General features: G+C 44.8%; 1 protein-coding gene across 2 annotated transcripts in view; it reads left to right on the top strand.

Annotated features, from left to right (window-relative positions):
* Positions 1-16,805: 16,805 nt before the first annotated feature.
* FAM131B (family with sequence similarity 131 member B) overlaps positions 16,806-24,307 on the top strand; it is a 56,191-nt gene continuing 48,689 nt past the window's right edge. For both annotated transcript variants that reach the window (XM_075842884.1, XM_075842883.1), the window contains exon 1: positions 16,806-17,649. In XM_075842884.1, the coding sequence (XP_075698999.1) occupies positions 17,622-17,649 (28 nt within the window). In that variant the 5' untranslated portion in view covers positions 16,806-17,621. The remainder of the gene's footprint in view (positions 17,650-24,307) is intronic.

Below are 24,307 nucleotides of genomic sequence, written 5' to 3'. Positions count from 1 at the left end.
TACAGTACTACCCCCATACAGTAATACCCCCATACAGTAATACCGCTATACAGTAATACCCCCATACAGTAATACCGCTATACAGTAATACCCCCATACAGTAATACCCCCATACAGTAATACCCCCATACAGTACTACCCCCATACAATAATACCCCCATACAGTAATACCCCCATACAGTAATACCCCCATACAGTAATACCCCCATACAGTAATACCGCTATACAGTAATACCCCCATACAGTAATACCCCCATACAGTAATACCCCCATACAATAATACCAGCATACAATCTCCAAATCACTGTACCATGCAGTGCCCTAAAGATATGGTGTAAGTGGCAGAGTCCCCTGGGCATTCACCTACTAGGATATATAAATAAGACGCTATATCTGGTCCCCCACAACTCATGACCCGCAGCTGCAGAAGAGGGATTAGATGATCATTTTTGTATACGCTCCATAGACAGGAGTGGCCCATGGACAAAAGCATAACTTGTATCAACAAAGCCCCAATGCAAAATTTGTAAGAGGGCCCCTACTTATAATCATCTGTAAATATATGAATCTATACAACTACTGATCTAGCAGTGCTGAGTGTGTAATATGCATGATTTCTCAATGTTATTAGGACTTCAGGCAAGCCTACTGCATTACTGTAATGAGTTATTACGGCGCACAAAAGAAACAGTCAATCGCAAATTCAGCTCTGCTACATCTTTCCGTACACATTTCATCCATAAAATTGGATTGTAATGAAGCGTTATTCTTCTCTTTGATTTCAGTACATTGGAGGCTACGGATTTACATAAATGCCGCAACAACTGTCATAGAGCCTGCAAACAAACCCGTCTCACCCGCTGCGCCGCATTGACCCGACAGATAGAAGGACGTAATGTGTAATACTTCTTGTGGGAGTCATATGGTGTTGACCAATTTGGAGTATCTATGCTCATAAAGAAATTGGAAACAGAAGCAACCATCAGTGCAAAGGTATAATGGGCCTGCAGGGGGCACCAGTGTGGCTGCTACTATTGCAAATGTTGTCACTATGGGACAGAGGAACCGGTAACAAACCTAATATCTGCTTTCCTTGCCAATTAGAAAAATATATTTATGAACTCACAGGGGCGCTCTACAGGCCAGACAGACATTGTGTCAGTATAAAAGGCTCCGAGCAGAGCTGTCAATCAGATTGAGCTGCTCAACATTGTAAACATTGGGGGCAAAACAGGAGTGATTGGGACAGAGTAAGCAATCACCATTATACTTCATATACACAGTGGTCCTTCTTTTATTATAGTAAATCATCAGAGGCGTAACTTTGAAGCCCCTGGACCCAAATGCAAAATCTGCAACGGAGCTCCCACCCCACCATGTGCCATTTATAATACTGGTGTCTTGTTATTTGGTAGAGGGTTCTCAGGGACCCTCAGGCAGCAGGAAACAGAGGCAACCACTACCTCTGCACCCCCTAAGCTGCGCCCCTGTATGCCACAGCACAACTTCAGAAGGGCCAAATGTGCAAGTTATTCCTATGAAGGGGGAGGGGAAAGTGGCTGCTCATCCTGGGGTCATATATAGTCAGTGGCGTTCATAGAAAAGAGGGGGTCACATAGCAAAGATTAAAATGCTCCCGCCATTCAGGTGCCAATTTTTCCCATCCAGCACAGAAGGGCCTCTAAGCCTTTTTCATGACCCTTGGGCCAATTTCCTACCCCCTCTGGAGAGAGGAATCCTGCAGAGGTACTGTCCACCCAGTAACAAATGGTATAAGACCAACCACAATTGGGCCCCTCTCTCCAAGGGCCCCATAGCAGTCATATTTGGTATGCACACCCCATTATAGTACATATTGCCAACAGTCCTGGATTTTGCAGGACTGTTCTGCTATCCGGACCTAAAAAGGGGTGGAGTTTATTAAAAATGTAACAAAAAGGGGCATTTTTGGTAGCTGTGTGGGTGTTCCAAGAAGAAAAAAACAGGGCGGGGCTTACAACTTTTTTATACTATGGATCCGTACAACACAGATCTGTACTATGGCCGGGTTCCCATTGGTCAGATACGCTGCATAAAAAGACGCAGCGTATCCGACCTGGAATCCGCAGCACATTCCGTCCGAAAAACCGCACCACAGCGGTAGGAAACAAAAAAGTTCATACTTACCCTGGTCGTTGTCATGGTGACGCGTCCCTCCTTTGCCGTCCGGTCCGGCCTCCCTGGATGACGCAGCAGCCCATGTGATCGCTACAGCCTGTGATTGGCTGCAGCAGTCACATGGGATGAAACGTCATCCCAGGTGGCCGGACTGGAGGAAGAAGCAAGGAATTCTGGGTACGTTTTAAAAAAAATAATTCTGAGTTGCGTTTTTTGCTGCGGAATCGCTGCGTCAACCCGCAACAGAAAAGCAACGAAAACGCAGGACACATTGACATGCTGCAGATTTAAATTCCGCACCGCAGGTCAATTTATTAACGTTTTCGCTGCGTTGTTTTTTTCCCGCAGCGTGGGCGTGAGATTTTCAAAATCTTTGCTGCTACTGTAAATGCTGCGGAATTTCCGCACAGAATTCCGTTGCAGAAATTCTGCAGCGTTCACGCAATGTGGGAACCCGGCCTAAGGCTTGTTCAGACAAAAACCAACGACACTAAAAGGCTTGTTTCCCACTGAACACCCCACCTCCGATTTAGTCCCAGTTGAGTGTTTGTTACAATGTATCAGCTCAGGAGCAATCCTGTCAAATTCTGTCATGGACTCCAGGCTGATGGCTCTTACAGTAATACATTGTAACAAACTATAAGCTGTGTGCGCAGGAAAAGGTCATAAGGGACTGCAGCCTCTGGATGGAAATTAGAATATTTTCATTCACTGACAGCACGTAGAGATGTTGAAAATTTTGAGGAATTAAAACACAAAAAGATTTACTGTTTTTTCATGCGCCAGACTAAAAACAACATTTGTTGGAGTAAGATGCATGTAACAAATTCTGAGGTGTGCGCCCCTTAATAAATTAGGCTCATCTCTGGACCTCTGTGCACCAGAAAGGGAGTTCTCCCCCAGATTTCCGTTATAATTTGGTAGTGATTTTGTCAGACCGCAGGAGACCCCGTTCATGCCCCTAAGCCTCTCCCACCTTTTGGAAAAGTGGTGGGAGCAGCATAAATGCCCCAAATGCCAGTTTTGGTTTTTTTAAGCAAATTACCACTTTTTGGGTCATAGAACTATTGATACATTTCCCAAAAAGTCAATTTGAGTACCAGGGAGATGGGCGGATGCCAGGGAAGACGGGGTGTCGACTCTTTTACCAGCTTAGCCTTGGGCATCATTTAGGAATTCACTAAAATGTTTTTGGATACATTGTATTTCTCTCCTATGGTCGCACTACCCGAGCATTCAGCTAGAGGGCGCTAGTGATGAGCACAGAAAGCCACGTGCTCGTCAACATGGATGTACTAATGATCACTATACCCATGGCTATTCCTTCATGACATGAAAAGCTGCAATCTTTTGATGGATCTGATGGACTGTCATTGGGAAAATGTCCCTGCCTGAGATTGTATTGAGGATGCGGTACGTCCATATGACCGCCAGCCGCCGCTGCGGGCTCCTCCGGGTTTATTATGCTCAGTCTGACATCTGTTTGCCAAACTTCAAATCAGACCAATGACGTCTGGGCTATGAAACAAATGGAGCTTATTAATTCTATTCCCCAAGTCCCTTCTATCTGAATTTTACCTCCTGCTTTGTATTCAGTGGGGATCAACATCCCACCTTATGTTTTGTACAGGATGATAACACAGATACATGTAAATGATGAGTGCTGAGGGTACAAGCACAGCTTCAAAAACAAAGGGTCAATCAATTGGCCAATACGGTAGGGGCCCCCAATAATTTAGGGCAGAGTCTGATCTTCATAGTATTTAGGGCTGGTCATGGGTTCATAGACTCTCAATGTATTCTCAACCAAAGAAAGTTCCAAACAAGGCCGGATTAAGGTCGGTGGATGCCCCTGAACAACAAATTGCTAGAACCCGGACCACCTAATAGGATGGGATTGCCAAACAGCCATCGGGAATTCTAATTTTCATGAATGGTGGGGGTTCCAAAGACAACACCACCCTGAATAGTGAATTCCAGGGGCGTAACTAGAAAATGATTGTAAAGGATCTGCCAGGCACTACGTCTGGGTATACTCCCAGGATTAATCAGTCGACACCTGAGGCCAGACCTCTGAGACTGACACCTGCTCCCACCAATCAGGGTGGCAGGCTCAGGAGTGGGAGAGCCTATCGCGGCCTGGTCAGTCAGAGTTAGCTCCGCCCCCTGTCCATTTATACCTGCCGTTTTCTCTTCCTCCTTGCTTGTTATTCTTCTTGGATTCCTGGCCCCACTGCTGCCTTGCTCCAGCCTGCTTCTGCCATGCTTCTGCCTTGCTTCAGTTCCGTTTATCCTGCGTTGCTCTGCCCCTGGCTTGCTTCTGCTCCGTGCTCCCGTTTGTATACTCCACTACTTCCTGATCCTGACTGGCTCATTCCCCGCTCCGTTTCCTCGCGGCGTTCCGTGGGCTACTGTATTCCCTTGCGTGTTCCCTGTTTGTCTCCCTTGCACTTAGACAGCGTAGGGACCGCCGCCAAGTTGTACCCCGTCGCCTAGGGCGGGTTGTTGCAAGTAGGCAGGGACAGGGCGGTGGGTAGATTAGGGCTCACTTGTTCCCTTCTCCTCCTTCCTGCCATTACATAATAACAAGCCCTTACCTAGTCTACCATTTCTTCTACGCTGACGCTATCATGGACCCCCTTGAGACCCTGACCCAGCAGATGCAGGGCCTCTCCCTACAGGTCCAGGCCCTGGCTCAGAGGGTCAATCAGTCTGACGCTGCCTTTGTAGTACCCCTCACCTCTCCTTTAGAACCCAACCTCAAGTTACCTGACCGGTTCTCAGGGGACCGTAAGACTTTTCTCTCCTTCCGGGAGAGTTGCAGACTTTATTTCCGCCTAAGACCTCACTCCTCAGGTTCCGAGAACCAGCGGGTGGGTATCATCATATCCCGACTCCAGGAAGGGCCCCAAGAGTGGGCCTTCTCCTTGGCTCCTGACGCCCCTGAACTTTCCTCCGTTGATCGGTTTTTCTCTGCCCTCGGTCTCATTTACGACGAGACTGACAGGAGTGCCTTAGCCGAGAGTCAACTGGTGACCTTACGTCAGGGTGGGAGACCTGTTGAGGAATACTGCTCTGATTTTAGAAAGTGGTGCGTAGCTTCTCGGTGGAACGACCCGGCCCTAAAGTGCCAGTTTAGGTTAGGATTATCTGACGCCCTGAAGGATCTGCTGGTTAGCTACCCCTCTTCTGACTCCCTAGACCAGGTTATGGCCCTAGCAGTACGACTTGACCGACGTCTCAGGGAACGTCAGCTTGAACGTTTCAATGTTTTCCCCTCTGACTGCCCTGCGATTCCCCCCGAGGTCCCGTCTCCTCGCTCTTCCACGGAGGACTCGGAGGTACCTATGCAACTCGGGGCCTCCATGTCCCCTCGACAACGTAGAGAGTTTCGCAGGAAGAATGGTCTCTGCTTCTACTGTGGGGATGACAAGCATCTACTGAACACCTGTCCCAGGCGCAAGAATAAGCAGCCGGAAAACTTCCGCGCCTAAGTGATCATCGGGGAGGTCACTTGGGCGCACAGGTTTTTCCCGTTAATACTAAACGCAATAAGATTTTGCTTCCCTTTCAGGTCTCGTTTGCTGGCCGGTCTGCCACTGGCAGTGCCTTCGTGGATTCGGGCTCATCTGCTAATATCATGTCTGTGGAATTTGCTATGTCTCTAAAAATGCCTTTTATTGATTTACCTTATCCTATCCCGGTAGTAGGTATCGACTCCACTCCTCTTGCTAATGGTTATTTTACTCAGCATACTCCTGTTTTTGAACTCCTTGTTGGCTCCATGCATTTGGAGCAGTGCTCTGTACTGGTGATGCAGGGATTATCGTCTGATCTGGTATTAGGTCTTCCCTGGTTGCAGTTGCATAATCCCACGTTTGATTGGAATACTGGGGATCTCACCAAATGGGGTAGTGAATGTCTTATGTCATGTCTTTCTGTTAACTCTATTTCTCCCCGGGAGGAGGTAAACACGCTTCCTGAGTTTGTTCAGGACTTCGCTGATGTGTTTTCTAAGGAGGCCTCCGAGGTGTTGCCCCCTCATAGAGATTACGATTGCGCCATCGATTTGGTGCCTGGTGCCAAGCTTCCTAAGGGGAGGATATTTAATCTTTCATGTCCTGAACGTAAAGCTATGAGGGAGTATATCCAAGAATGCCTGGCCAAGCGTTACATTCGCCCCTCGACTTCTCCTGTAGGTGCTGGCTTCTTTTTCGTGGGGAAGAAGGATGGTGGTCTTAGGCCGTGCATTGATTATAGGAACTTGAATAAGGTCACAGTAAGGAACCAGTATCCCCTTCCTTTGATTCCGGATCTTTTTAATCAGGTTCAGGGGGCCCAATGGTTCTCTAAGTTCGATCTACGGGGGGCATATAACCTTATCCGCATCAAAGAGGGGGATGAGTGGAAAACTGCGTTCAACACACCCGAGGGTCATTTCGAATACCTAGTCATGCCCTTTGGGTTGTGTAATGCCCCTGCCGTCTTCCAGAATTTTATTAATGAAATTCTGAGAGATTACCTTGGTAATTTTCTTGTAGTGTACCTTGATGACATACTGGTGTTTTCCAAGGACTGGTCCTCGCACGTGGAGCATGTCAGGAAGGTCCTCCAGGTCCTTCGGGAAAATAATCTGTTTGCGAAGACCGAAAAATGTGTGTTTGGGGTACAGGAGATACCATTTTTAGGTCAAATCCTCACTCCTCATGAATTCCGCATGGACCCTGCCAAGGTTCAGGCTGTGGCGGAATGGGTCCAACCTGCCTCCCTGAAGGCGCTACAGTGTTTTTTGGGGTTCGCTAACTATTACAGGAGATTTATTGCCAACTTCTCGGTCGTCGCTAAGCCTCTTACGGACCTCACTCGCAAGGGTGCTGATGTCCTCCATTGGCCCCCTGAGGCCGTCCAGGCTTTTGAGACCCTCAAGAAGTGCTTTATCTCGGCCCCTGTGCTGGTTCAGCCCAACCAAAGGGAGCCATTTATTGTGGAGGTTGACGCGTCCGAGGTGGGAGTGGGGGCCGTCTTGTCCCAGGGTACCAGCTCCCTCACCCATCTCCGCCCCTGTGCTTACTTCTCTAGGAAGTTTTCGCCCACGGAGTGTAACTATGATATTGGCAACCGCGAACTTTTAGCCATTAAATGGGCTTTTGAAGAGTGGCGTCACTTCCTGGAGGGGGCCAGACACCAGGTAACGGTCCTTACTGACCACAAGAATCTGGTTTTCCTAGAATCTGCCCGGAGGCTTAATCCTAGACAAGCTCGTTGGGCACTGTTCTTTACCAGATTTAATTTTTTGGTTACCTATAGGGCTGGGTCCAAAAATATTAAGGCTGATGCACTGTCACGTAGTTTTATGGCTAATCCTCCTTCTGAGAAGGATCCTGCTTGTATTTTACCCCCTGGTATAATTGTTTCTGCCACTGATTCTGACTTAGCCTCTGACATCGCGGCTGATCAAGGTTCAGCTCCCGGGAACCTCCCTGGGGACAAACTGTTTGTCCCCCTGCAATACCGGCTAAGGGTACTCAGGGAAAACCATGACTCCGCTCTATCTGGTCATCCTGGCATCTTGGGTACCAAACTCCTCATTACCAGAAACTATTGGTGGCCTGGGTTGCCTAAAGACGTTAGGGCTTACGTCGCTGCTTGTGAGGTCTGTGCTAGGTCCAAGACCCCTAGGTCCCGACCTGCGGGCTTACTACGTTCCTTGCCCATTCCCCAGAGACCTTGGACCCATATCTCCATGGATTTTATCACCGATTTGCCTCCATCTCAGGGCAAGTCGGTGGTGTGGGTGGTAGTAGACCGCTTCAGCAAGATGTGCCACTTTGTGCCCCTTAAGAAACGACCTAACGCCAAGACGTTAGCTTCTTTGTTTGTGAAACACATTCTGCGTCTCCACGGGGCCCCGGTCAATATAGTTTCGGACAGAGGGGTACAATTTGTTTCCTTATTTTGGAGAGCTTTTTGTAAAAAGTTGGAGATTGATCTATCCTTCTCCTCCGCCTTCCATCCCGAAACTAATGGCCAAACGGAAAGGACTAACCAATCCCTGGAACAATATTTAAGGTGTTTCATTTCTGACTGTCAATTTGATTGGGTCTCATTCCTTCCCCTCGCCGAATTTTCCCTGAATAACCGGGTCAGTAACTCGTCAGGGGTCTCCCCGTTTTTCTGTAATTTCGGGTTTAATCCTAGGTTCTCCTCTGTTTCCCCTGGTTGTTCCAATAATCCCGAGGTAGAGGACGTTCATCGGGAACTGTGCACAGTCTGGGCCCAGGTTCAGAAGAACCTAGAGGCGTCCCAGAGCGTACAAAAGATTCAGGCTGATTGTAGACGTTCTGCTAACCCCCGGTTTGTTGTCGGGGATCTGGTGTGGTTGTCGTCGAGAAACTTGCGCCTTAAGGTCCCGTCCAGGAAGTTTGCTCCCCGATTTATTGGACCTTATAAGGTCATTGAAGTCCTCAACCCTGTATCCTTCCGTCTGGAGCTGCCCCCATCCTTTCGCATACACGACGTCTTCCATGCCTCCCTCCTGAAACGCTGCTCCCCGTCCTGGTCCCCCTCGAGGAAACCTCCTGCTCCCGTTCTCACCCCTGAGGGGGTGGAATTCGAGGTGGCCAAGATTGTGGACAGTAGGATGATCCAGGGCTCCCTCCAGTACCTGGTCCATTGGAGAGGATACGGGCCGGAGGAGAGGACTTCGGTACCTGCTCGAGATGTTCACGCTGGGGTATTGATAAGGAGGTTCCACCTTCTCTTCCCCACTAAACCGGGTCCTCTTAGTAAGGGTCCGGTGGCCCCTCATAAAAGGGGGAGTACTGTAAAGGATCTGCCAGGCACTACGTCTGGGTATACTCCCAGGATTAATCAGTCGACACCTGAGGCCAGACCTCTGAGACTGACACCTGCTCCCACCAATCAGGGTGGCAGGCTCAGGAGTGGGAGAGCCTATCGCGGCCTGGTCAGTCAGAGTTAGCTCCGCCCCCTGTCCATTTATACCTGCCGTTTTCTCTTCCTCCTTGCTTGTTATTCTTCTTGGATTCCTGGCCCCACTGCTGCCTTGCTCCAGCCTGCTTCTGCCGGGCTTCTGCCTTGCTTCTGTTCCGTTTATCCTGCGTTGCTCTGCCCCTGGCTTGCTTCTGCTCCGTGCTCCCGTTTGTATACTCCACTACTTCCTGATCCTGACTGGCTCATTCACCGCTCCGTTTCCTCGCGGCGTTCCGTGGGCTACTGTATTCCCTTGCACTTAGACAGCGTAGGGACCGCCGCCAAGTTGTACCCCGTCGCCTAGGGCGGGTCGTTGCAAGTAGGCAGGGACAGGGCGGTTTGTAGATTAGGGCTCACTTGTTCCCTTCACCTCCTTCCTGCCATTACAATGATAGAGAGAGAGAGAGAGAGAAAGAGAGAGAGAGGAGAGAGAGAGAGAGAGGAGAGAGCAAGAGGAGAGAGGGAGGAGAGAAGAGAGAGAGAGAGAGAGAGAGAGTAATGATAGGGGTAGGGAGACAGACAAGTGAGCCCTAATCTACCCGCCACTCTGTCCCTGCCTACTTGCAACGACCCGCCCTAGGCGACGGGGTACAACTGGGTGGCGGTCTCTATGCTCAGTAAGTGCATGAAACAGACAAGGGTACACAAAGCTAGGGAAATGGGGCAGTTGCCCACGGCAACACCGCGAGCAACAAGAGAGGTGAACGAGCCGAGTCAAACCAGGAGTGTACGAGGTACCAAACGCAGAGCAGAAGAGTAGTCAGTAAGCTAGGGTCAGTATGGAGCAGGATCAAGTAGTCAGGAGCTGTAGCTGGGCCAGGAAACCACACGAGAAGAATCACAAGCAAGGAGGAACAGGAAAGGCAGGTATAAATAGACAGAGGGCGGGAGCTAGCTGAGTCTGGCCAGGCTGTGATAGGCTCTCCCACTCCTAAGCCTGCCATCCTGAGTGGTGGAAGCTGGAGTCAGTCTCAGACACATAGACTCAGGTGCCGACTGATTACCTATGGGCGTTAACCCCGCTGTGCCTGGCAGATCCTTTACAGAGAAATAGATAGATAGAGAGAGGAGAGAGAGAGGACAGAGAGAGAAAGATAGAGAGAGAGGAGAGAGAGAGAAGAGAGAGAGAGCAAGAGGAGAGAGGGAGGAGAGAGAGAGGAGAGAGCAAGAGGAGAGAGGGCGGAGGGAAGAGAGAGAGAAGAGAGAGATAGATAGAGAAAAGAGAGAGAGGAGAGAGAGAGGACAGAGAAAGAAAGATAGAGAGAGAGATAGAGAGAGGAGAGAGAGAGGAGAGAAAGAGAGAGGAGAAAGAAAGAGAGCGAGAAAGAGAGAGAGAGAGAGAGAGAGTGAGATAGATAGATAGATAGATAGATAGATAGATAGATAGATAGATAGATAGATAGATAGATAGATACATAGATACATAGATACATAGATAGATAGATAGATAGATATGAGATAGATGATAGATAGATAGATAGATAGATAGATAGATAGATAGATAGATAGATAGATAGATAGATAGATAGATAGATAGAATGTGTAGGCTAAAGCTGCCCCGGTCACTGACACTTTTCGTTTTTTCAGTTGTAACACTCACTCTAAACTAACAAGTTCCAAACTAGGTACCTGTGAAATCAATATCACTGCATGAAGTGTTCACCATAAACTTTGTGGATTGGGTTTCCATGGTAGAGATTCTAGTGCACAATGCCAGGCATCAGCTAGTGTGGTGTAAAGCCATCTCTTCTGGACTCTGGAGCAGTGAAAATGATTTCTCTTGATGGAACAGGCTCAACCTGCTGGCAGTATGATGGATGGATGAATGTGGGTCTGGTTGCTGGGAAAACCCTTCTTTCCGTGTATGTGGTGTTAACAGTAAAATTTGGTGAATAAAAGAGGAATGATGGCCCTGGGGCTGTTCCTCACAGTTGTACCTCCTTAGTTCTCGCTCATACAATTACCTTCTAGAGGATTGCGAGCTTCCAGAAATGTGGCAATTGTTCGGAGAGTCCGAACAAATGATCCAACACTTTTGGGATGAACTGGAACAACAACTATGGGCCCGGCTTATCCATCCCCACAGCCATGTTCCAAAATCCAATGGAAGGTCGACCCAAAAGAGTAGAGGTCATACAATGTGTGGATTATGCCAGTAATTTGGCATAAAACAGCCCATATGTCAGATCTACTGCACCGACTTCCCCCCGGGTCAAGGTGCAACAAGTATGTGAAGTGACACTTTAAAAACAATTATTGACATATTCCAGGTCCCACTGGGCTTGAAGGCCCATGACGATCTGGGTGAGTACGATCTATGCTCATCAAGCGTGGAATAAAAGGGGGCCCACTGTGACTTCTTTACCCAAGAGCCCACATACATCTGAAGATGGCCCTCGATGACTCCTAATGTCCTGGAACCCATAAGAAACAAAAACATCGGTCGTTATGGAAAATTCAGTATTGCACCTCAACATTGGAGCTTCGGATTGTGAAGAATTTCTGGAGAAAACATGTGATACAATGATAAAGAAGCCATCAAATAGGAGTGAGCAGTCTTTACTGATATGACATTTTTGGGATAAGGCTAGATAGTCATTTTTTATGTCGTCCGTCCGTCCCCCCCCCCCTGCAAAAGGGTCACCGCACCATATTCTGAGGTTCTCCCTGTAGGGAATCCAATAATAGTCCCATTAAATAGAACATTGTAATCTTGTTTGATCTTATTTCATAAATGGATTCTGACTGATGGGAAACTGGATAAAATGGGGCATGAATAGAATCAATTTTCCTCTTCTTAAAAAAAAAAAATTGGCCATAATATTGTCCATCAAAAATACAGTTTATAGTCTCTATGCAGCGCCATCTGGTGGCCATTCTTGTTTTGTTGCTTTGATGAATCTTTTTTTTTTTTATACTTTACTTGTCTGAGCAAGCTTTTGTTTTGTTGTTTTTGAGTTTCACCCCTTCAAAACACACAGTGACTTTACAGCATAGCTAAACATGTGGAAGGATATACTTAGACTATAGATGACTGTTTCTGACTTATGAGATCTTATCATTGAATGATATAGAACAAGAGCCTCTGGGGTGAATAAAAGGCAAGTAAGTCATCTTGAAAGGACATGGCTACTTTCTACCAAAAACAGTGCCACACCTGTCCATGGGCCGCAGCTCAACTCCTTTTAAAGGGATATTCCCAGAATTGACAGTTATCACCTATCCACAGGATAGTTAATTATTGCCGGATCGCTGGGGGCCCCACTGCTGGGACCTATACCAATCGTGAGAACAGGGGTACCTAGCCTCCCGTTCCTCCTCAATGCTCGACCGCAGAGAGGAGGACATTGAATGGAGCGGTGGCCGAGCTTGCTCGCTGCGTCTCCATTCAATGCATATTGGTAAAGACAGAAACAGCCGAGTACAGCATTCGGCTGTTTCCGTCAGTCCCAAAGAAATTGAATGAAGTGGCGGGCACATGCCTAACCACCACTCCATTTAAGCTCCTCCTCACTGTGGGGGTGCAGTGAGGAGGCGCTTGGGGTTCGGGACTCCTGTTTTTGCGATCAATATGGGTCCCAGATAATTATCACCTATCCTACAGATTGGTGATAATTGCCAATTCTAGGAAACCCCCTTTAAGTGATTGGGACTGAACTGCAATACCACACAAAACCTGTGGATAAGTGTGGCGCTGCCATGTTTTGCTAATCCAGTACAAGTAATGCAAACTGCCTTTATATGCATTCATAAAGGGTAAAATTTGACTAATTTCGAATGATTATTTCAACGTGTAAATAGACGATCACTTTGTCAAAATTGCAATCGCAGATCTTCAGGTATCCTAAAAAAAAAATCATGCAAATCGCTGTGTGTAAATGTTTTTACAAATTGCAAAAAAAAATTAATTCCACTTTAGAATCATAATTCTGAATTGCACAGTTTAGAAAAATCAGCCTAAAAAAAAATTTAAATCTGTGACCAAGATCTTCCTGGCATCTAATGGGTTAATGTTGGACGGCAGCGCACACACCCCGCTGCAGCTGATCACACCCAGCTAATATTTGACTTCCAGAGACTCCTGATTAAATGGGTGGGGATTTGTCATGAATAACATCTGCCCTACGATCACCTGGGCTGGGACGCGCCACCTGGACTGGAGCACGCGCCAGAGGTCACAAGGTCAAATGTATAATTTTTCCTCTTAGCAGCCACAGAGCTGGGACATTTCGTGTAATATAATCCTCAGCATCTGTAAAGCCCAAAAATCTGAACATAAAATGTATAGATCATTGAATTTCCTATAAGGAAAAACAACAAGTTTGCTGCAGAGCCTCAATGTGTTCAGCACTGCCACCTAGTGGTCACTCCCTGCACTGACCGATCATTATACTGATCAAGTTGGTGTATTGGCAATGTGACAGAGTTTGACATGTTTGCCATTGAACGCGTTTTGTTACGTGTAATAGTGCAAGGATTGATTACTTTTAATTAGATGTCTAACATTAAATCTTGTCAAATGCAGAACATTTCAATGACACATCTAGACCCTTAGCCTCCAGTGCCCTGATTCTGCCCATGTTGCACCATGCTGTACACATCTTGCCAATTTTGTGTGGCAAATTCTCTCTTTGAACCCCACAAAAATTGCAAAAACACAATCAAAAATACAATTTTCTGCCTATGTAAGGTCTATATGTAGCGCCATCTAGTTGGTAAATTTTTTATTTTTTTCTTTAAAGATTTTTAGGGGGATTTCAGAAACTTTATAACCCTTTAAAGCAAATTATTCCACCCACAATTCTTCTACCATAAACTCTCTACAAATGTCCAGCTGCTCACTAGGCTTACAATGTAGTGATCTGTATTAATAAATGGTGTGCGTTACTTTGTATTTGAATGCTTTGTGATCTCATATTGGCCAGTTGTTTTCTAACAAGCTGCAGTTCAAAGAATGACCACATTTTACCATCATGTTGTTTTTAGGTACAAAATTCTGTGCTGAGTAAATTGTAGCGGGCGGAGCTCTGTTATTCTGATACAGAGCTCCAAATTCCTTGCGTATATTGTACATAGAGTTACAAGGTTGCATAGTTGATATGGTTGAAAAAAGACACAGGTCCATCATGTCCAGCCTATAATTCTACCGTGTTGATCCAGAGGATGGAAAAAAAATACCTATAAATGTATAAAATTCTGGCTTCCTGCAGTCACCACTAGAGGGAGCTCAGGTGATTACTGCATACTGTTTTATTATGGAGTTCAATGTATAAACAGTATACAGGTAACATGGCTGCAGGCAACCAGAATTTTATAATTTAAATCTATGGCTATGCAGGGGATTTGGAGCTCTGTATCAGAAAAATCCCCCCCATCCTATTCTATGTGAAAGTTAAGGTGAAAGAAAAAGTTAAAATCCTTAATTTAATAAGACACCTACGTTAATTCGACCCCCTAAATCAGACCCCAGACCCACTAAATTAATTCAGGCCCCTAGACCAGACCCCTACATTAATTTAGACCCCCAGATAACTATATGGTACCCAAATAACAGTGCTATATAGTAACCAAATAACAGTTCTATATAGTACCCAAATAACAGTGCTATATAGTACCCAAATAACAGTGCTATATAGTACCCAAATAACAGTTCTATATATAGTACCCAAATAACAGTTATATATAGTACCCAAATAACAGTGCTATATAGTACCCAAATAACAGTTCTATATAGTACCCAAATAACAGTGCTATATAGTACCCAAATAACAGTTCTATATAGTACCCAAATAACAGTTCTATATATAGTACCCAAATAACAGTTCTATATAGTACCCAAATAACAGTGCTATATAGTACCCAAATAACAGTTCTATATATAGTACCCAAATAATAGTTCTATATAGTATACAAATAACAGTTCTATATAGTGCCCAATAACAGTGCTATATAGTAGCCAAATACCAGTGTTATATAGTATTCAAGTAAGAGTGCTATATGTTAACCATATGACAATGCTATATAGTGCCCAAATTGTGTTGCATAGTACCCAAATAACAGTGCTATATAGTGCCCACATGACAGTGCTTTAAAGTGCCCAAATACCAGTGCTATATAGTGTAGATTCAACAGTTCTATATAGTGCCCCAAATGACAGTTCTACATATTACCGAAATAACAGTGCTGTATAGTGCCCATATAACAGTGCTATAGAGTGCCCCAAATAATAATGCTATATATTACCCAAATAACAGCGCTAAATAGTGCCAAAAATAACAGTGCTATAGAGTGCCCCCAAATAACAGCTCTACATATTACCCAAATAACAGTTCCATATAGTGCCCAAATAACAGTGCTATATAGTGCCCAAATAACAATGCTATATAGTGCCCAAATAACAGTTCCATATAGTGCCCAAATAACAATGCTATATAGTGCCCAAATAACAGTGCTATATAGTGCCCAAATAACAGTGCTATATAGTACCCAAATAACAGTTCTATATATAGTACCCAAATAATAGTTCTATATAGTGCCCAATAACAGTGCTATGTAGTAGCCAAATACCAGTGTTATATAGTATTCAAGTAAGAGTGCTATATGTTAACCATATGACAATGCTATATAGTGCCCAAATTGTGTTGCATAGTACCCAAATAACAGTGCTATAGAGTGCCCACATGACAGTGCTTTAAAGTGCCCAAATACCAGTGCTATATAGTGTAGATTCAACAGTTCTATATAGTGCCCCAAATGACAGTTCTACATATTACCCAAATAACAGTGCTATAGAGTGCCCACATAACAGTGCTATAGAGTGCCCCAAATAACAATGCTATATATTACCCAAATAACAGCGCTAAATAGTGCCAAAAATAACAGTGCTATAGAGTGCCCCCAAATAACAGCTCTACATATTACCCAAATAACAGTTCCATATAGTGCCCAAATAACAATGCTATATAGTGCCCAAATAACAATGCTATATAGTGCCCAAATAACAGTGCTATATAGTGCCCAAATAACAGTGCTATATAGTGCCCAAATAACAGTGCTATATAGTGCCCAAATAACAATGCTATATAGTGCCCAAATAACAGTGCTATATAGTGCACAAATAACAATGCTATATAGTGCCCAAATAACAGTGCTATATAGTGCCCAAATAACAGTGCTACCCAGTGCCCCCAAATAACAGCTCTACATATTACACAAATAACAGTTCCATATAGTGCCCAAATAACAATGCTATATATTACCCAAATAACAATGCTATATAGTGCCCAAATAACAGTCCTATATATAGTACCCAAATAATACTACTATGCAGTGTCTAAATAATTATGACATCATTACAAGTTTACATCAAGCAAAAGTGAGAAAGTTTCGAGCAGGTTCCAGGCGTTGTGTGGTGGTCGCTCTGGGTGAAATTCCCCTATTGCCCATGATATAATGTCCCCCTGTTAGATCAGACCCCGTGACCTGCACCCTGAGCTCCGCTCCGTCTCTTTCATGTTCTCCACTCTCTTTTATGATGCTGAGAATTGATGGATAAACCTGCCCAGAAAACATAATGAGACAGACGGACAGAGAGGGAGGGAGGAGGGCGAGAGTGTGTGGGAGAGATGCACAGGTTGTATCACAGATCCACATACACAGAGCCAAGGATGAGACATTATCAGAGAGACAGACATGGAGGTGACCGGTCGCAGCGTATACAGATGTAGCAGAGCTGATTTTGTAATCGCACTCTTCGGGGCTGCATTGTTTGTGCTTCACAATAACTTAGGATAATGCAGTAGTTTTACCTGCAGACAGCACATTGTGATGAGTAGCAGCAAATGCTTATCTCAGCTCTGCTACATCTGTACAGACTAAAGACAGAGACAGTTGGAGCACCCTTTCCATTCGGATAAGAAGAGACATCAACGAGGCATCTGGGAATCTCCAAATAGACAGCATTGTGCCAAAGAGACTGCATGCTGTGTGGATGTGACAGCTCTTCTCTCCCAGCTGTTTCCTCCCCCTCAGCCAATCCTCACTCCTTCTGTTTGTGAGTCTCATCCCTCCTCCCCCGCCCTGGGCTTCTGGTCCCTGAGCATCCCTGAGAAAGAGAGGGAGCGAGAGAAAGAGAGAGAGAGAGAGAGGGGGAGGAGAGCGAGAGGTAGAGAGGGAGACAAGAGAGAGGGCTGTGTCTGCTCGTCACGTCCGGAGACATCCCAGTATGATCCTAGATCCGAGACCCCAGTGACGGGGAACCTCCTCCGTGGATCCCCCCCTCTCTCCTTTTTTTTTCCTTCTTTCCCCCCTTCTCCATCCTTTCCTCTGCCCCTTCCTCAATCCTTTGATCCCTTCCTCTCCCCTCTTCCTTCTCTTTGCCCTTCCTCCATCCATCACCCCAGCAGCATCTCTCTGTAGTGCCCCCAACCCTACAGCTCTTTACACCCACAATATCATCCCACTCAGCGTTCAGCATGGGCTGCATTGGATCTCACAGTGCAGGTAAGAACCTTATCCACGCTACACACTGCACGCTACACACTGCACACTGCACACTACACACGGCACGCTGCACACGGCGCACTACCCGCTACACACTGCACACTACACACTGCACACTACACACGGCACACTACACACGGCGCACTACCCGCTACACACTGCACACTACACACTGCACACGGCACACTACACACGGCACACTGCACACGGCGCACTACCCGCTACACACTGCACACTGCACACTACACACTGCACACTGCTCTCTGCACGCTACACACTGCACACTACACACTGCACACTACACACGGCACACTACACACGGCACACTGCACACGGTGCACTACCCGCTACACACTGCACACTACACACTGCACACTGCTCTCTGCACACTGCACGCTACACACTGCACACTACACACTGCACACTACACGCTGCATGGACCATGAGACACACTGCACGCTGCAATACAACACTGAACCATGCGACACACTACACACTGCACTACAACACTGGCCCGTGAGACACACTGCAATACAACACTGGACCATAAGACACACTACACACTGCAATACAACACTGGACCATAAAACACGCTACACACTGCAATACAATACTGGACCATGGTACACACTACACACTGAACACTGGGGATGTGAGCTGCTAGGTGATAGCACTGAAGACTGGACCATGAGGCACACTACACACTGTAATACAACACTGGACCATGAGACACACTGCAATAAAACAATGGATCATCGCACACTACACACTGCAATACAACACTGGACCATGAGACACACTATACATTGCAATACAACACTTGACCATGAGATACACTACACACTGCAATACAACACTATACCAAGACACACACTACACACTGCAATACAACACTGGACCATGAGATACACTACACACTGCAATACAACACTAGACCATCAGACACACTACAACACAACAATAGACCATGACACACTACATCGCACACTGAACACTGCAATACAGCACTGGCCCATGAGATACACTGCAATACAACACTGGACCATGAGACACACTATACATTGCAATACAACACTGGACCATAAGATACACTACAACACAACAATAGACCATGAGACACACTACAACACAACAATAGACCATGACACACTACATCGCACACTGAACACTGCAATACAGCACTGGCCCATGAGATACACTACACACTGCAATACAACACTGGGCCATGAGACACACAATACACTGCAATACAACACTGGACCATGAGACACATTAGACACTACATTACAACACTGGACAATGAGACACACTACACACAGCAATACATTGCTGTAACATGAGACATACTACACTTTTGTGACACAAAACAAAGGACCATGAAACAGACTATACACTGCAATTTAACTCTGAACCATGAGGCAGACTACACACTGCAACATAACAACACTGGACTATGAGACACACACTGCAACACAACGACACTGGGCCATTACATATATTACACACTGTGACACAACAACACTGGGCCACGAGTGAGACTGCACACAGCAACACAACAACACTGGACCAAGAGACAGACTACACACTGCAACACAACAACACTGGACCATGAAATATACTACACACTGCAACACAACAACACTGGACCATGAAATATACTACACACTGCAACACAATACTGGACCATAAGGCAGATTACTACAACACATTAACACAGAATCATGATGCACCTTTACTGTACTAGAATATAACTGTAAACAACATTTAACCATGAGGAGACTGCACATTAAAAGTCACCCTGTCCTGAGTCTACACAGCTATGGAACAATAACTGCAAAGAAATGTGATAACTCATTGTCCCACACAGCGCGGTCTACACAATGCAAAACATTAAAATAAGACATAAAAGAACCTGCACTGCAAAGTAATATCCCTGGAACCTGGAAGGTAGAAATCAGTATTTACACCAAAATACAATAACACTGGAGACTGTAGTATAATCTATACAATGTAACACAATAACATTGGAACACGCAAAGGTCCACATACTGTAAAACATAACAAAGTCTCCACAATGCAATATAAAACCATTCAACAATACCACAGATCTTCTATGAAAAATTATATCACAGGAGACTGAACTATATCATGTCACACTGCAACATTGTACCACTACCCAAATTACACACTGCAACATAATGAAACCGGACCATAACCCAACCTACACACTGCAACATAATGACAATGAACCATAACTCAATCTACACACTACAAAATAATGATACTGGACCATAACCAAATTTACACACTGCAACATAATGATACTCAACCATAACCCAACCTACACACTGCAACATAATGATATCGGACCATAACCCAATCTACACACTGAAAAATAATAACACTGGACTATAACCAAAACTACACACTGACACATAATGACACAAGACCATAACCCAATCTACACACTGCAAAATAATGATATCGGACCATAACCCAATCTACACACTGCAACATAAGGACACAGGACCATAACCCAATCTACACACTGCTAAATAATGACACTAAACCATAACCCAACCTACACACTGCAACATACTGAGACATGACCCAATTTACACACTGCAAAATAATGACACAAGACCATAATTCAACCTACACACTGCAACAAAATTACACCGAACCATAACCCAATCTACACACTGCAACATAAGGACACAGGACCATAACCAAACCTACACACTGCAATATAATGACACTAGACCATAATCCAACCTACACACTGCAACATAATCATACTGGACCATAACTCAATCTAAACACTGCAAAATAATGACACTAGACCATAATCTAATCTACACACTGCAAAAGAATAACACTGGACCATAACCCAAACTACACACTGCCACATAATGACACAAGACCATAACCCAATCTACACACTGCAACATAACGACACAGGACCATAACCCAACCTACACACTGCAACATAATGACACAAGGCCATAACTCAATCTACACTCTGCAACATAATGACACTAGACCATAACCCAACCTACACACTGCAACATAATGACACTATACCATAACTCAATCTACACACTGCAAAATAATAACACTGGACCATAACCCAAACTACACACTGCCACATAATGACACAAGACCGTAACAAAACCTACAGACAGCAACATAATGATACTCGACCATAACCCAACCTACACACTGCAAAATAATGACACAGGACCATAACCCAACCTACACACTCCAACATAATGACACTAGACAATAACTCAACCTACACACTGCAAAATAATAACACTGGACCATAACCAAAACTACACACTGCCACAAGACCATAACAAAACCTACACACAGCAACATAATGATGCTGGACCATAACCCAATCTACACACTGCAAAATAATGACACTAGACCATAACCCAATCTACACACTGCAACATAAGGACACAGGACCATAACCCAATCTACACACTGCAACATAATGACACTAGACCATAACCCAACCTACACACTGCAAGATAAAGACACTAGACCATAACTCAACCTACACACTGCAAAATAATGACACTAGACCATAATCTAATCTACACACTGCAAAAGAATAACACTGGACCATAACCCAAACTACACACTGCCACATAATGACACAAGACCATAACCCAATCTACACACTGCAACATAACGACACAGGACCATAACCCAACCTACACACTGCAACATAATGACACAAGGCCATAACTCAATCTACACTCTGCAACATAATGACACTAGACCATAACCCAACCTACACACTGCAACATAATGACACTATACCATAACTCAATCTACACACTGCAAAATAATAACACTGGACCATAACCCAAACTACACACTGCCACATAATGACACAAGACCGTAACAAAACCTACAGACAGCAACATAATGATACTCGACCATAACCCAACCTACACACTGCAAAATAATGACACAGGACCATAACCCAACCTACACACTCCAACATAATGACACTAGACAATAACTCAACCTACACACTGCAAAATAATAACACTGGACCATAACCAAAACTACACACTGCCACAAGACCATAACAAAACCTACACACAGCAACATAATGATGCTGGACCATAACCCAATCTACACACTGCAAAATAATGACACTAGACCATAACCCAATCTACACACTGCAACATAATGACACAGGACCATAACCCAATCTACACACTGCAACATAATGACACTAGACCATAACCCAACCTACACACTGCAAGATAAAGACACTAGACCATAACTCAACCTACACACTGCAAAATAATAACACTGGACCATAACTCAACCTACACACTGCAACATAATGACAATAGAACCATAACCCAACCTACACACTGCAACATAATGATACTAGACCATAATTCAACCTACTCACTGCAAAATAATGACACTGAACCATAACCCAACCTACACACTGCAACATAATGACAATATACCATAACTCAACCTACACAGTGCAAAATAATAACACTGGACCATAACCAAAACTACACACTGCCACATAATGACACAATATCATAACAAAACCTACAGACAGCAACATAATGATGCTCGACCATAACCCAACCTACACACTGCAACATTATGACACTTAACCATAACCCAATCTACACACTGCAAGATAACGACACAGGACCATAACCCAACCTACACACTGCAACATAATAACACTGGACCATAACCAAAACTACACACTGCAACATAATGACACCGGACCATAATCCAATCTACACACAGCAACATAATGACACTAGACCACATCCCAACCTACACACTGCAACATAATGACACTAGACCATAACCCAACCTACACACTGCAACATAAGGACACAGGACCATAACCCAATCTACACACTGCAACATAATAACACTGGACCATAACCAAAACTACACACTGCAACATAATGACACCGGACCATAATCCAATCTACACACAGCAACATAATGACACTAGACCACATCCCAACCTACACACTGCAACATAATGACACTAGACCATAACCCAACCTACACATTGGGTAATGACTCAGTGTCATTATGTTGCAATCTACATAGTGCAACATAATGATACTTATCCATAACTCAATTTATACACTGCAAAATAATGAATTCGGACCATAACTCAACCTACACACTGCAACATAATGACACTGGGTCATTACCCAATCTACATAGTGCAACATAATGATACTTAACGATAACCCAATTTATACACTGCAAAATAATGAATTCGGACCATAACTCAACCTACACACTGCAACATAATTACACTCGACCATAACTCAACCTACACACTGCAACATAGTGACACTAGACCATAACTCAACCTACACACTGCAACATAGTGACACTAGACCATAACCCAAACTTCCCACTGCAACATAATGATACTGTAACCATAACTCAACCTACACACTGCAACATAGTGACACTAGACCATAACTCAACCTACACACTGCAACATAGTGACACTAGACCATAACTCAACCTACACACTGCAACACAATAACACCTGATCTTGACACAACATGTGAGAATACTTGACCAGAGTCTGCACACTGCAAGGTGATATGGCGGATTCTTAGCACGATCAATACTTTATATACAATGGACTTAAGACAGAGAATTTAAAGCGATATTCTGGATAGTGACACAAGTTGCACATTACAATTCCTCAGCGGACAGCGCACACAGCTCCAGTGATATCGACCCGACACATTGTGATCGACTTATAGAGTACAAGGCGATAGATCCAGCATCGCATTGGGGTACATTTTACACACCAGATCGTTACATTGTTTCGCATTGACAGATTGCAGCTCATCTGCTTTCCTCTGCATTGTTCTGTGTCTTGCAGCTTTGTACCCTGCTGCGAACCATTGGGAATGATGTTATTAAGTTGTAGCTCCTCAATGTCTGGGCGTATTTGTACGTGAATGTTGATATCGTTTTTGTAAACGTTTGTTGTGCAAGAACAGGGAACGATGACAGTGATGCAATGTGGGAGCCGACATACATCATCACAGTGTGCGCAGACTTCTAATGAGTCCTCGCCTGGCTATCTACTTGGGATTCAGTGTGTGTTACCTATTCCCAGGTTGGATGTCGTCACACCGTACGTAGTGCATGGTATTCTGGGGCGATGCTCTGCGGGTAATCATCTATTGGGTTATACTTTATGCTCCAATCATGGCATCTTGGGGTCACAAAGGGGATATCATCTGCCTGGTGACATACAGAGACTCTCAGTGGACATTGAGTGAATGATTAGTGAATAGAGAGAGCCATTGATCGCTGCCTACTGTCAGCAAGGAAGCAAATGAGAAATGGATCATAATTTATTTTTACTGGTAAAGTACCCCCCCCCCCCCTTCTTCCTTCCCTTGTTGACCAGTGCTTAGATGTGGTGCTGTAGTTTTGTGTTGTGGTAAAACAGTGACACATAGTGGTCAGTGTCCAGTATGACACCCTGCTTCTTCCATAGACTATTGATGGTGCCCAGTGAGTGCATAGAGGATGTGCCACCAGCCAGCGCTCTTTGGAAGTATCCAAGCAGCTCCACAAACGAGAAGAGTCCCTTTAGTAATAT

Source organism: Rhinoderma darwinii, chromosome 11, assembly GCF_050947455.1.
Source record: "Rhinoderma darwinii isolate aRhiDar2 chromosome 11, aRhiDar2.hap1, whole genome shotgun sequence".
In the NCBI taxonomy this organism is placed as follows: domain Eukaryota; kingdom Metazoa; phylum Chordata; class Amphibia; order Anura; family Rhinodermatidae; genus Rhinoderma; species Rhinoderma darwinii.
Note: the sequence above shows the minus strand (reverse complement) of the source record. Positions and strands in the feature narration are given on the sequence as shown.